The following is a 15,648-nucleotide window of genomic DNA, read 5'->3' on the forward strand; positions in this document are numbered from 1 at the left end:
AAAAAAAAAAAAAAAAAATCCTTCTTATTTTAGCAATAAATAGACCATACTTGGGGAGTACGGTGGAGAGATGGTGGCCATCCCTGCACCAACCCATTTATAGAGGTTTGAGTAACTCCTTAGTATTTAAACTTTCCCTCTGGAATTCCCAGGTTTCCTACTTCAAGAGTGGCAGGCAGCAAACCATAGCAAACTCTGATGCCTACATCAGAGGAGAAAGGTGTTTCATTCTGGACAATAGCCTGTGTGCTTTGGTGAGCCATGGCCTCCCCACTTTGCAGAGACCCCTGTAGACTCTCTTGACCTGAGTGGAGAGGTAATTAAATACAAAGGTGCTGCCTCTGTGGTGTTCCCACCAGCAAACAGTGATTGTCTGGCTATAGTTTTATATCATCTCTTCCTAATATATGAAAGACTAAGTTGAGAAGAGGTATTTTCTAACTGCTACTATATATAGTACGAAAAAGCCCATGGTAAGTTACAGAGATAGTCTGTAAGTGCAAGCAGTAGCATGCATTAAAAAATGTTGTGAATATAAAACAGGAAAGAGTGAAACCTTTGATTTCTGTATTTTAGACCCATTGTTTCTCTTTTCCTACAAAGTAGAACTTGTATAGTCAAACACATTCTACCTTAAAAACACATATGGAATTTGTGTCCTGTTCTACTTTTGTTTATCTTAATATAAAATGATAACCAGGTATGGTGGTGCACACTGGTCATCCCAGCACTGTAGAGGCTGAGGCTGGAGGATTGTTCCGAGTTTGAGACCATCCTGGACTGCAAAGTGTACTCAAGGCCAGCCTGAACTGTATAACATTAATATCATTTATTAATGGCCCTGTCTCAAAAAAGACCAAAAAAAAATCAAATGATATTAATTATTACTGAATAAAATGGGTGCTTTCAAAGAGTATCTCTTTTTTATCAAGTGACTTCATGTCTTCTATAGCGCCTCTTAATTCAGGTCTCTAGGCTGAGAAGCCTGAACACATCTGTCTCACAGCAGCCATGTGAAGGGAGTATTATCATCACTTTACATATGAGAACATTAAGACTCCAGGAAGAAAGGAACTTAAAACAGGTCTCTCAGGCACTAAAAGGCATATTAAGTTTCTCCTCCAAACTCTCTTCATATGCATTTTATGATGTCGTAAAACAGAAAAGCTGGCAATATAAATAGAATAAGGTAAGAAAGGGTTTTGGTTCTGCAAGTTGTTGACTTGCAAGGAAATATTTTTAAAATACAAAAATCTTGTCTTTCATTTCCTCATGCCTGTCAAGTTGAATTTCAACCTTAATGTTGGAGAAAGCTACATAATATATATTTTAAAAATCAGATATTTGGCATGCTTGAAGACAGGCTCTAAATAAAAGCAGGTTATTAATAAAATGACATCTTTGAAAACTCTCCTTGTATGTAGTATACACAATGTTTTTTTTCCACCAGTAGCAACCGTATAGTGGTCTCCTTCCTCCCTGTACTGAAAACAAACCATTTTATCCTGCTGCTCTAGCCCCCCCTTTTTCCTGAATGTATAATTCATGTATGATGCATAGTAATAGCCGAGAGCTCAGATTTGGTGTCAGCAAAATCTGGCTTTAAATCTCAACTCCAAATTATGAATGTAACACTATGTAAAAAGTCCTTTATTTTTCTGTGCCTCAGCATCCTTATTCCTAAAAGTGGGTATAATAATGCCCACTTACTGGGTTTTTATGTATCTTCTCTTGAATTTTCTGTGATGATTAGGATATAATGTCATATTATAATACCTGAAAGGTTTTATGTTGATGATGTATCTTATAAACTCACTTGAAATTAATATGCGTGTTATTTAGTAAGGATGGGCCTATTAAGTGAAATTTACTTTAGAATACTAAGTAATGTCACAGTTCACATGACCAAATTTTCACAGATGTGTATTTTGAATAACAGACTTTTTATGTGAAATAGATTTGTTGGGAGGATATTGCCATAATATATAACATTCAACTAATCTATTCTGTTAATTTAGTATAGAGAGATTTATAGATAATGAATTTCTGTCCTCTCAAAGATACTTTCATACCCTCTACCTTATTTCTACATTTATACCATTGCTCTGTTGAAGTAGGACTTTCTCCTGAAGGTGTGTGTTAATAACTGAAAAATTCCCTATCAGTAGACTAGCACCATCTTGACAGCCCTGTGTTCTGCCTCTACCTTGCTAATTGTTTCCTTGGGATTATTTGGATTGTGTAGAAAGCTTTTTGCAAATCTTCTTATTACTGAAGTCATTGTTGCCAGCAGGAATAAGATTAAAGGTGCTTAAGTCTGTAGAGTTGTTTCTAATTTGTACATGTCATTTCTGTGGCATTTCAACAGAACTCTTTCTCCTGTCCCTCATTTCTCCCCTGGTACTATCTCAAGTTAGGTCCAGGAAGCCAGGCTATTGGAAGAAATCTCATTTTATCCTCCTAATTATTATGCTGGCACTCAGGAGATAATTTTTCCCTTCATGCACTGCCAATTAATATGCAAATGAGCTGATAAATATTTATGTGGTGATTTAAATTATGCAGGGAGTGCTTTCAGTGTATTCTGTAAATGAATTGTTCATGGACTTCAAAGTGCTGGCTGCTGTGCTAACGAGGAGAGATTTGCATAAGGCCCTAATCACGCGCATACTGATTAAGCTTCATTATGGAAACTGCCAGCTGCAATCTTTGTTTCTATTTTATTACAAAAAGGGGAACTTTTCATGCTTCAGTTGCCTTGACAATGTCAGTCCTAGCTGGTAGGAGAGACTAAAACTCCTCTGAGCAACTGAAGTTTCCTTATTCAGTTGAAGATTGCTATGGTGTAACTGAAGTTGTATTTTGCTTCTCCCTTTAATCCACTTTCCACTCCCCCCACCCTTGTTCTCTGAAGAACATACTACAGATTTGTTAGAAATAGTAGTACCTTCCTTCCCCGCCCCACACCGATACCTGTTTCTTCCTTGCTTTGGACTGTCTTCACCTCTAGAAGATTTCACAGCAATGCTGGACTGCAGTGACTATGTTCTAGGTGGGTACCAGCTCAGTTTGTTCTTAGAGCTTTAATATGGAAATAGCATGTGGAGAGTTGACTATGCATAAATGCTTAATCACATATGCAACCAGCTCTGGGGAGGGGGAGAGGTGGATTGAACAGGGAAGGAGGAAAGCATTTGCACAGCACAGGCATACAGTTCGCTGTAGGTCTCTCCCTACAGTCAGCTCTTCTGGTTCAGAGGGTGCAGTATTTTCAGTAAATAGGGTAAATTTAGAATTCGGCTTCAATAGAAGACATTTTTGCTTTTTGGGAATTTCTGTGGAGAACATTTCATGTAGCTCTAAGAACATTTTAAATCGAACAAAGTATAAACTTAAATAATATGTACATATTAGCCAGTGGTTTTGCATACCTAATGAGAATGACTCATACAAAAATACTAAGTGAAAAATAAAGTGGAACAGTTGTGCAGAATTGTTCCTATAAATGTTAATACAGAGAGCAATTGCAGTGGTGACTAGATGTGCTGATCAATTTCTACATTGTAGAAATTGTTTGCTCTTTGCAAATTTTGTGAGATTAGCCTTCTTTTTTACTTTGAAAAACCAACTATGTTCTTCAGAATACTAAAGTTTTAACTATTGTGAGGCCAAATTTTAGAGTTTTCCGCATAGAATAACAGCCTTCTAGAAAAGGAGATTCCTATTTGAATATTGGTGACTAAATTAGGTTGAGACACCTTGGTATTTATACATAGGATGGCTTGTATGGCCATATTTTGTATGAAGTTCTATTTGTTTACATGCAGAATTACTGAAACCTTTTTTAGGTCACTGTAGTTAGCAGGAAAGGCAGATGATCTGAACTCCAGGCATTGGATATCTTAAGTTTAAAATTTGCAGCTTGTTTTTCTTGTGTATCAGTCATTCCCCCCCCCCCTTGAAAACTGAGCCTTCATCTATCACTTTCACAGTTGCTAAGGATGAAGTACAGTAAATTGATTACACTGAAGGATGTTTAAATTGTTATGCAAAAGACATGGCCTAAACCAAAGGTAGTAGTAATTATTATCCATCACAGTAAAACTCACTATATAAAGAGTGTCTGACATAGACAACAAATTGATGTCAGGAATTTAATAATGACTTAATAGACTATATATTACATTCATTATGTAAAGTTAGTCGAGAAAGACATGTATTTTTAATATTGCCCGGAAAAAAAATTAGACATCAAGAAGAATTTATTTTTTATTTACTCTTTTACATTTAGTAAGTTGGGAATTCAGGTAAAGAAAATATCTTTGGGGGATAATTTTAGGATTGTTTTTTTTTTTTTACAATTAGAAATTATGTTGACTATATCATTGAAATAATCTTATCATTGTGCAATCAGATTTTTATTATTTTTTTCTGTATGTTTGAATGTTAAACCACTTCAACACTCTTGACAATTTTGTAGATTTAACATAAAATGACATAAATAACAAAGTATTTCTGACATAATTTGTTATTTACAGATGCAGTAATTATATGAATTATGTAAGGTCAGGGTCATGACTTGTTAAAAATTGTACTTATTTTGTCTTTGTGATTTTTTTTAATATAAACTGACTGACTCTTCTCTGCTTTCTATAAAACTCAAGGAAATATTAAGCTTCCATAAAAGTTTATTCTAGCAAATTGTTATGAACTTTGTTAACTTTCATAAGAGTATGGTAAGTCATTTAGAAAGCTGATTTTCACTAAGTTGTACACCTGTTCATTTCAAGCCTTAGTATGCTTTCAGATGGTATGTAAATTTTTCTGGACAGTGGCAGAAGGAAGTTATAGAATTTATTTATGACCCGAGACACAAATTTTAAGCCTTCAAAAATCTGAAGAATGTACTATACATAATGATAGCACTGCCTAATCCCATAAGAAAAGCTATCAGCTGCAAAATTTTAACTATATCAGAAAATCTATTACAGTTTCTAGGATAGAAATTAAATTTATGAATGGATTCCTGATTTTTTTTTTCTATATCTCTTAAGCATGTAGATAATACAAGTGTGGCTAGTCTGGTTGAGACTTCCAGTGATGGTTTTGATTTCCTAAAGTAAATCATTTACATTTTCTACTGGAAAAAAATGTGGTCTTTGGTTTAAAAATCAGATATAGTGAGTTAAGTATTAGTTCTTTACTGATAACTACTGTTAAAATTGTTAACTTGGAGGAAAAAAGGCAGAACCTACTTAATAATTAACTTGTTTGATTGTAAATATTCTAAGTTTGATTTTATAGTAGATATAGTACAAGAGGAATATTTTAATCTTTTTCACTACTTTCAGAAAAAGTAATATTGCTTTTGTCTCATCTGTATTTTTGGAATACAATAAGCCTTGATTAAATGGATACCACCAAAACTGATAAACTCAAATTTAGGAGATTTATATGCAGTATCAAGGTAATATAATTTTTAAATGGATGTAATTGTGATTCAGTGTTGAAATTATTAGAGATACCTGTTAGGCTTTCTGGAACAACTTTTTATACTGATTTATAATTTAGGTTTGCATTTGACATATTCTCACTTTCACTTTTACTTTGGTTGGGTAGGGAAATAAAATAAAATGGAAATATTTCTCTTAGGAATATTTTCTTTTAGCCCAGTAGATTCCAGTAGATTACGTTACTGTCCACGCGGTATGAAGTTATAAATGATGAATAAATTTGCTTATGGAATAAGGTACTTCATTTGGAAATAATAGAATTTTTTTAGTTTGCTTTTTGTTTACTTTTTCAAGTACTTCGCTAGTTTTATTTCTTTAACATACACTTAGTGTTACACTCTTTTTTTTTTTTCGGTACCAGGGATTGAACTCAGGACCCTGTACTTGCCAGGCAAGCGCTTATTCTACTGAGCTATCTCCCTGGCCCCACAGTTAGTGTTATAAAGTGCTTATTCTTTCTGTATGTCAGACTCTAGTATTTTTATTCAGATAAGAGTTCTGCCTTACATTTAGGGAATGTTAGAATAATCTTAAAATTCTTTAGAAGGATAATTTGTGGATGACTTCAGAAATCCAGGTCTAGAGAATCCTAGATTTTCTTGAGGCAAACTTTTATAATTTTGAAATATTAGCCTGACACATGTGCTGTTTCTTGAATCATATTAGTGAATGCTTTCCTCTACCACAGGTTTGCCACTTTTGAACCTTTATCCCTAGGTTTTAAAAATGCTTTTTCTGATTGATTACAGACTCAAGAATGAACAATCCGTCAGAAACCAGTAAACCATCTGTGGAGAGTACAGATGGCAACACAGGTAAGGTTCTTCGATTCATCTTTTTAACACATCTAATAGAATTAAAAAGAAAGAAATTTTCCACTTCGATACATGTTTGGCAAATACAAAACAATTTGCAGTTGTCTTGCCAAATATGATTTAGTACTTGCAGGAATCAGAATTGTGTTTATTTAATATTATCTAACTTTCTTCTGCAGATTGCTTCATCTTTCTATTTCCATCTATTAGAGCAGCTACATTGTAGTTATGGGACCAGTCCTATGAGTCAGATAATTGTATGAGTTATGAATTTGGTGTGTAGTAACTGTGACTTCAGGCAGGTTCTCCAATATTTTTGAGACTTAATTTATTCAGTAACAAACTGGGATACTTCATAGAACATTATGACTATTAAATGAGATAACAGTGCTAGTTCCGTAGTAACCGTATCTTTAAAGTTTGTCTTGTTATAGATACTAATCAAAATAGTAAATCTGATCCATGCCACATTTGATAGAAATTGGATAGTATCAGTAGTTTTAAACACACATTCCTATATGTTCTGTATTCTTAAAAGTTTTAATTTGCCAGGGAGAGGGCTCAGTGGAATAAGTGCTTCCCTGGCAAGCACAAGGACCTGAGTTCAATCCCCAGTTCTACCAAAAAAAAAAAAAAAGAAAGAAAGAAAAAAAAAGTTTTAATTTAAATTGGATTAAACCTTTTATCAGGAAAAAATTTTCGTATAAATGAGAAAATTAAAGCCCCAGAAAAGACAGGTACATCCATAAAAAGGACAGTTTGTCTCCACAGCCCATACTGTAAATCTGTGTCCTACAGAAGACTCTTACTATGGATCTTTATCTTAATTTTCCAGGGGTGTTATAGGAACTACATTATAATTTGTAGTAAATGGATTAGTTAAATCAGTAAACATTTGCTGGCTGCTCATTTTTTATTATAAGCTGTCCTGTCCTTCTAGATGCTTGTTCAGCTTTTATCTCTAAAAAGTCCAGTACCTGCATCTTCATGTGAAACTGAGCTGTGAGGCTTACACGTTCAGCCTGTGTAGTCACCATGTCTCTATTCCTCTGAGGTTAGCCACCTGTCTGCTGTGCTGTCTTCTAAGAGGGGAGAGGGATAAAGTTGTATTTGTCTGAATTGTTAGCCAGTTTTCTTCCTGACATTTCTGTGTCCTGTTTGGACCACATATTTCTTTATCTGGTAGTAGCCACTGACAAAGCCATGGGGCTTGTTTACAGAGACAGAACAGTCAACTACATGGGAGGCTGACTTGTGCCTGAAGACACCTTACAAGACAAAACAGACTCATAAAACAGTTAGACAACACAAGAATATCCACCTTATCAAACTCTTGGGGAATATTCACTCTCCCACAGTTTTTGTAACTGTAATTTATTGAGCACCTATAACATTTAATAAAACCCCAGTCATGTTTTTTATTAATCCTAACCACTGTACACATTACTTGAATTCAATTGAAGTTCTTATGACAAGTTAGATGTTTTTTCAAGGAATAGGAAATAGAAGCACAAAACCAGCTAGTAAATAAAGACAAGCTTGAAATTTGCATCCTCCAAGTAATATTTTTCATGAACTACAATAAAATAAAACAAAATGTAAGCAATTCCTTGTATGTGTTGAGCCCTAAAGCTTTTTACAGAGTTATATAAGATAAAACTGAGCACTTCAGAGGCCACAATAGGAGGGTCAAAAGTTTGAGGCCTACTGGACGTGGTGGAACATGCCTATAATCCCAGTATTTGGGAAGCTGACACAGGAGGATTACCATGAAGTCAAGGCCAGCCTGAACTATATAGGGAGACCCTGTCTCAAAAAAACAAAAGTAAATGAAAGGGAGAGAGGGAGAAAATAGAAGGAAAAAAAGTTTGAGGCTACCTGAGGAAAGAAAGAGAAGGAGGGAGGGAAGAAGAGAAGGAAGGATGAATGGACGGATGAACGGACAGACAGACAAATAGATGAGACTCTTGATCCTTTAAGAGAAAAAAACCAAGCACAATGATAACTGATTCTGTATAGCTAGTGATAATTCCAGAGCAGATACAAAGAAGTGCCATAGTGATGACTAGGTGTTTCTTTGAGGAAATTTGAATGTTGATTAGGCTGAAAGGAAAGAATCATGAGGGAAGATGAGAATGAAGAAAGAAAAATAATTGACAGAACCAGGTAGAAAGTTCAGAATGAAAAAGAACAGAATGAGGAGTTAACTTTGAAGGTGAAAAGTATATGCCCTTTTCTCTAAAATTGGAAGGAGTATGTACTTTGTCAGAGTACCCTAGTATACTCTGTAGGATCACTAAAGTTGAATAAAATACTGATTTATTTTTTGTTACAAAAAATTTTTGTCTTGCAGAATACAACAAAATAATTTGTTTTGTAACAGAAATTGAGAAGATTCATAAAAAGTATATGTGAATACATGAGAATTCAGTATAGGCAGAAATTATATCTAGCTGGGATGATCAAGAAAGACTTGGAGAAGGGGAAGCACCATGTATCTTGAAGGCTGGATATTTAAAAGTAATGGTGCAGGTAGTGTATGTTCAGCATGAAGAAATAGTAAATGCTAAGTATGTCTAATTTCTTCAGTGCTTCCATGTATCATGTGACTTCTAGATACCTTGAGTTTACTCATCCTTACAATTATATGCTTCTAGCTCTTCAGACTTCAGTGCCACTACTACCATTGTCATTGACTTATTATTTTGTAAACTTTGAACTATGTCCTCAGCTGCCTTTTTTATTTTTAACATAGGGTTTCATTAATCAACCAGATTGGGGTTGAACTTGGTAAACCTTCAGCCTCATTCTCCCAGAAGAGATTACAGGCATGGGCCACCACACCTAATTTAAAATTATTTTTTATTTAATATGAGGGTTTTTTTTTCTGGTAATACTTGTTTTGAATTGTTAAAACTTATTTTCTTATAAACCAGTCTATAATCCTTTGATTCATTGAGTTTGTAAGGCTCTTCCACCTGAATTGTGGTAGAGCCAGGATTCCTCCAGCCTGTCTTTTTTCATGTCATTTTTATTCACAGCATGTACTCTCCCTGGGATAATGTGAAAATCTTTATGACAAATTACAAAGCTAAGTAAATGTATTAATACAGTTATGAAATAGCACTCCAAAAATATCATCATGAGAAGTTCCTCCTAACCAGTGATGTGTTTGTTCTGTGGGATTTATTAGTGCCATTGCTAGTATTAGAAAATTACCTTTGTGAATGAAGATAATCAGACATCATTTTCTTTTCTATAATCCTGAAAAAACAAGTTGTCAGTGAAAATACTTGCTGTTCTTCATAGTAATTCAGGAAATGCGTGCAGTCAACCAGGATTTTGGAAACTATTCTAGACAAAATGTCACTATTTTCAGAAGTCTCAAGAAATCACCAGGAGACAGACCTCAAATAAGTCCTCATCAGAGCAGAGTAACTATTGATTTCAGATTTTGAGAAACTGTTTTCTTTTATTTTTATTATTATCACCTTAGTACTTATTATACATTTCACTCTGGGCTATTTTCTTTACTAGCTAGTGTAATCCTGCATGTAAAAATCCCAGTACTAATTCTTGTTGTAATTTCTTCATGATGAAGTTTGAATAATGAGTTATTTTTCTCATTGCTCAGACAAAATATCTAATACCCAGTGTTGAAAGAGGAAAGTTCTATTTCAGCTCAGTTTGTAGAGGTCTCCGTCCATAATGACTGGCACCACAGCAGGGAGGCATGGCAGAGAGCATCACATGGGAGAAACATCTGAGTTATGGTTACACTTTGGTTAAATGAGTTAGCAGTTGGTCCTTTTGCCAAGAGATAAGCCAGTAACAAATTTCAAACTTCAAAATTAGTATACATTTTTATGTATTACTAGTAGAAATGTGGAACGCTAATGAGGGATTTCTTTTGGTTGTTTTAGGCACAGATTATCAGAGATTTGACTGTAGTGTTCTCTTTTTACTTTAGTAGCTTAGTTTTATGTTATGTCACATTTCCAACAGGAATAAAAAACTTTGATATAAAAGAATTTTCCAGCCATGTTACACTTACATCTTGCTTGAAGCAAAAACTACACTCCATTACTCTTTCAATTAGATCTACTGTGTTACATTCTGGCCTAGAGCACTGGCAACAGAAACTGGGGGTCAAATTTAATGAGCTATTGGGGGAGGAGAGGAGATTGAAAGGGAGTAAAAAGGAAAGAAAGAGAGGAAGTGATCTAAAATGAACTACCTGTATTCGGTGTGGAGCTAAGATAGATGTGGTGCATTCTTTGAGTAGAGACTGTCCAAGAGGGACAGTGAGCTGATTCATTTCAGTTCAAAAAATATTACATTGGAAATGCCTGTGGTACTTCCAGGTGAAAGTATGGGCAGTTATAGGTGAAATGTTCCTGAGGAGAGAGGTCTGAGTCTCTTAGAGAGGTGAGAGAATCCTTAACAGGAAGATGTACCTGGAATAAGTAAAGAAGAGGTTCAAGAACAGAGCTTTAGAAAGGAAAAAAGAACAGAGCATTTCTATACCATTGAAGGGATGATCAGAGAAAGGGGAGCCCAGGCACTGTCCAGTAGATGACCACTAGCTGCAGTTGGCTGTTTGAATTTCATCCAGGCAGGGTGGTACACACCTGTGATCTCAGCAGTTAGAGAGGCTAAGACAGGAAGATTGCAATTTTGAGCAGCCTAGTCATTTAGCAACTTAGCAAACACCTTTCTCCAAAAAAGACTGGACTGTAACTCAATTCAAAGGCCATAGCCCTCAATTCAGTCCCCAGCATCACCCCTTCCTGCAAAATAAAATTTCAGTTCTTTAATAGCCCTAGGCATGTGTTTAAGCTTAGTAGCTACCTTGTTTGGTTGTATGTACATAGAACTTTCCATCACAATCAAAAATTTTGTTGGAAAAAAAAAATTTTGTTGGAAGAACTGGCCAGATAGCTCAGGGGATTAACACACCTGCTTAGGCAGAGCGCAGGTGCCCAGGTTCAATCCTTGGTGTGCGGTGCCAGCCCCGCCCCCAGAGCACACTGAGACAGCAGTGGAGACCAGGAGTGGTGGCTCGCACCTGTAATCCCAGCGCTTGGGAGGCTGAAAACAGGAGAATCACTGTAAGTCTGATCTACGTAGTGAGACCCTGTAGAGCCCGTACCAGATACATTTAAAAAAAATTGTTGGACAGTGCATAAGTTGATTAAGAAAAACTAGTCACCAGACATCAAGTTCATGCATAAAAGTGGTATTCAGTGGTCAGGAGTTGAGATATAGCTTAAAATGTGACTCTTGGATTTGACAGTTAACTACTAGGAATTTTAAAGGGTTTAGATAAATATTAGGAAAGAAATTGTGAGGGATAGTGTAGTGAATGGACAATTGAAAAAGGATGAGAAATACAGATTACTTAACGGAAGCTGTCACAGGCTTATACAGCTAGTGGTTAAGAGCTCAGACCCTGAAACCAAACCATCTGTGTTCATATCCTGGTTCCTTTATGTACTTGTTGTGTTACCTCAGGCAGTTTCTGTTTCACAGTTGTCTGCAAGATGGGTGTAAATAATATTGCATCTCATACTACTGATATATGTAAAAAGCAAGTAGTGTCATGAGTTATATAAGAGAAGGAAAAAATGGGAGAAGAGCTTAGGAATGCCCCCCTCCCCCAGTGGAACAGTTTGGGTATGCTTATATTCTAAGAGAGAGGGAGAGGTAAAGGGTCAGGGTAAAGAAAGAAGACACAATTCAAAAGCTAGAGTTCCTGAGAAGAGAGATGTGGAGTTTCTAAGCACAGGTAGATGAAATATCCTAAAGTAGAAGCCCTTTGCCTTTAAAAAGATGAGACTAAATGAGGTAAAAATATAGGTAACATTTTAGGTGAAAAGAAATGCTCTAGATAGGATTGGTCGAAATGCTTTATAAGGGATTTTTTTTTTTTTTTTTTTTTTTTTTTTTGGTAATACTGGAAATGAACTGAAAATGAAATCAAGAGTAGAATGTAATAAAGTCTGAGAGTAGCGCTCTCATCCAGATACAGAAACAGTGTAAAAAGGATTCATAACAAAGGGTTATACTCCAGCTAAGAACACTGATATCATATACAATTAGAAGGCAAGGACTTATGCTGAGCATTCAAGGGCAGCTTTGTGTTTCTGAGGAAGTCAAGAAGCTGCTGCTGTGCTCACATCTTACAGGAAAGATGAGCAGGGAGCACTCAACAGAGTTAAGAGGCTAGCGAGACAAAATGGAGCAAATACTAAGTTCTTTGCCAACAGAAGTGTGAAGGAGATATTAGGATATTACAGTAAAGACTTCCTTTCTGGTTTTCTTGGTCCTCAATGTATTCCCATTTGTGTGAAATGTTTAAGTTACTTGAAAAAAAATTATCTCAACAGCTGATGTCACAAAGTCATTTATTTTTCTACAATTAATGCTATAGTAAAGTCTGTTTTAATAACACCTTCCCTCCAGATAGATTCAACAGCTTTTTTGTTTGGTTGGTTGGTTTGGTTTTTTGGGGGTTTTTTTGTTTTTTGTTTTTTGTTTTTTTATGGAACTGGGGATTAAACTCAGGCCCATGCACTTGCCAGGCAAGTGCTTATTCTACTGAGCTATCTCCCCGGCCCTTAGCAGCTTAATGAACATTAACAGCTACAGAAATCTTTATGTGTCACTGACATACTGTATCTACAAGGTAATACAGAAAATGATTATAAAACATACATACTATTACCTAGGAAGTAAAAGCTAATGATCACCCATCCTGCAGATGATCTGTGTCATCAGTTTTTATTATGTTTTTCTCATAGTAGCATACAATCTTTCTGTTTCATGCATAAGTGATTCTTTTTCAATTTCCTTTATCCCAGATTCCTCCTATTTAATGGTCACTTAGGTGGACGAAACAACCCCATGCACAGTAAGAAATGAGCAGTTTGGTTTTCCTAGAAGACCTTTTACTATTATTTATGACCCAGGGTTGTTTGACTTCCGTGAACTTTATTTGGAATTTGTGCTTGCTAATCATAGTGATTTAGTGAGAAGCACAGCTATTATTCACTAATTTCTATATTTGAAACTTAAGCTATCTTTGGTAGATTTTTCATGACTGCTTTAAATTTACTAATAGAAATCTATGAATAATGTGCTTCTTTATTATATAAGCTTAATTAAAGTAGTATGTATAATGATTTCATTACAGATTAAAATATTCTACTGAGCTATCTCCCCGGCCCCCAGATTAAAATATAATATTAAAATATAATATAGCTGCTGCGTAATGAAAATAGTTTTTTGTAGACCCTCAAGTTCCAAAATCTCTCCTATTTTCATTCAAGGAATTACTAGTTTTTTTCACACACATTCTAAGTGAACCTTTCATGTTACTTGATCTTTAATGGCTAGTCAGTTGAGGCTGCCTGCTATAAGTAAATGCATCAGTAAGGCAGCAACTGTCTGACTTAGAATGTTTTCAAGACTAATCTACTTCAAAGCACATATCAGTATTTCATTCCTTTTTACAGCCAGATAACATTCCATTATAAAGATATACCACAGATTATCCATTTATCCTTTGGGCATCTGGGTTCTTTCTACTTTTTGACTATTATAAATAATGCTGGTATGAATATTTGTGTCCATGGGCTTATCTGAGTACACATTTTTCATTCTTTAGCAGTGGAGTTGCCAGTTCTGTGTTTGACTTTTTAAAGAATTGCCATTCCATTTTCCATAGCAGCTGACAACTGTACATTTTCACAGTATTCAAGATTGCTAATTTGGGGTCTTAGGAGATAGGTCAGTAGAATAAGTGCTTCCCTGGCAAGCGCAAGGGCCTGAGTCCAATCCCTAGTTCTGGAAAAAAAAAAAAAAAGTCTCTATCAAGATTGCTAATTTAGGGGCCAGGGAGATGGCTCAGTAGAATAAACACTTCCCTGGCAAGCACAAAGTCCTGAGTTCAATCCCCGGTTCTGGAAAAAAAAAAGAAAAAAAAAAAGATTGCTAATTTCTCTGTATCTTTGCAGACACATTCTTTTTTTAAAACCTAGAGTACAGACATTTTAATGGGTTAGATAATAAACTTAAAAAGTAACAAATCTTCATTTTCTCCAGGAAGTAATAGCATTAGAAACTTTTTCTTTTATCTGTGTGAGCTTTCTCCCCATCACAGCCAAAATGTCTTGTTAGCGTAAGAGGAAAATCAGTAATTAATAAAACGTGTTACAGCTGAGCCATTAGCTTTTTCTTCACGTTGATGGTCCACACTTCATTCCTAACCCCTTCCACCAACGTTTGTGATTGTTTATGATCTCATCTCTCCCCCTTCTTAGCCACGTTGAATCTCTCAAAGCACTTTGTGTTCTTCTTAGAGCAAGTTCCATATTCTGCTATATTTCACTTGAGGGCTCTGACAGTACCTCTCTTTCTTGTGTGTCTTTTCTTCTGTAGTACTTGCCCTTTGTCTTATTTTCTTATCTATCATATCTAATTGTGAGTTCCTTGTGGTATGGAAATTTGACTTGTTTATCTTTTTAATCCTGGAACCTATCAGCATAGTATATTGAACTTTGTTACAGAAATGCTTGATGTTTTTCTTTCTCCCTCTTTCAACTTTTAGATTCACCTATAATGTTCTTTTTAGATTCAAATGAAATGTCACCTGTAGGAAGCTTCCCTGACATTTCCTTCTCCCTTTCCTCTTAAAATTCCATTTAAATATTCCGGCAATACTCTGTGTATGTCTGGTGTGCTTTCCTCTTGTGTATATATGTTTATGAAATTCCATGTACAGCAGTTACCCATATACTCTGACCAAACTCTACCTGCCTTTTTTCTGTTTTCCTGATACCCAACATTTTTTACTTCCCCAGAAGAACATAAGGTCTATGAAGATAGGATTGTCTCTATTCTTAACAGTACCTACCATATAGTAAATACTCAGTGTTTGATAAATGAATAAACAAATCTGAAAACTACTTGAGCAAGGACTGTCACTGTATTCATCTTTATAACCTCAGCTTCTGGAATGTCAACGCTAAGTATTGTTGAATATATCTATCTTTTTTTTTTTTTTTTTTTTTGGTGGAACTGGAAAAACGCCAGGGATTGAACTCAGGCCCTGGCGCTTGCCAGGCAAGCGCTTATTCTACTGAGCTATCTCCCTGACCCCAGTGATTCTCCTGTTTTCAGCCTCCCAAGTGCTGGGATTACAGGCTTGTGCCACCAGCTGTTTTAGTCGCCTTCTCAGCGCGCCCTAGGGGCAAGGCCAGCACTACAAGCCTGGGATCAAACCCCGGATGCTGCACTCTGCTGAAGCAGGTGCTTTA

At 35.7% G+C, this 15,648-nt stretch overlaps 1 protein-coding gene across 1 annotated transcript in view; it reads left to right on the forward strand.

Annotated features, from left to right (window-relative positions):
• The window catches only part of Pou2f1 (POU class 2 homeobox 1), a 224,955-nt gene that overhangs the window by 133,904 nt on the left and 75,403 nt on the right, over positions 1 to 15,648 (forward strand). Inside the window, exon 2 of the mRNA XM_004646035.3 lies at positions 6,263 to 6,328. Coding sequence (XP_004646092.2) covers positions 6,263 to 6,328 — 66 coding nt within the window. The remainder of the gene's footprint in view (positions 1 to 6,262; positions 6,329 to 15,648) is intronic.

Source organism: Octodon degus, unplaced genomic scaffold, assembly GCF_000260255.1.
Source record: "Octodon degus isolate 3935 unplaced genomic scaffold, OctDeg1.0 scaffold00250, whole genome shotgun sequence".
NCBI lineage: Eukaryota > Metazoa > Chordata > Mammalia > Rodentia > Octodontidae > Octodon > Octodon degus.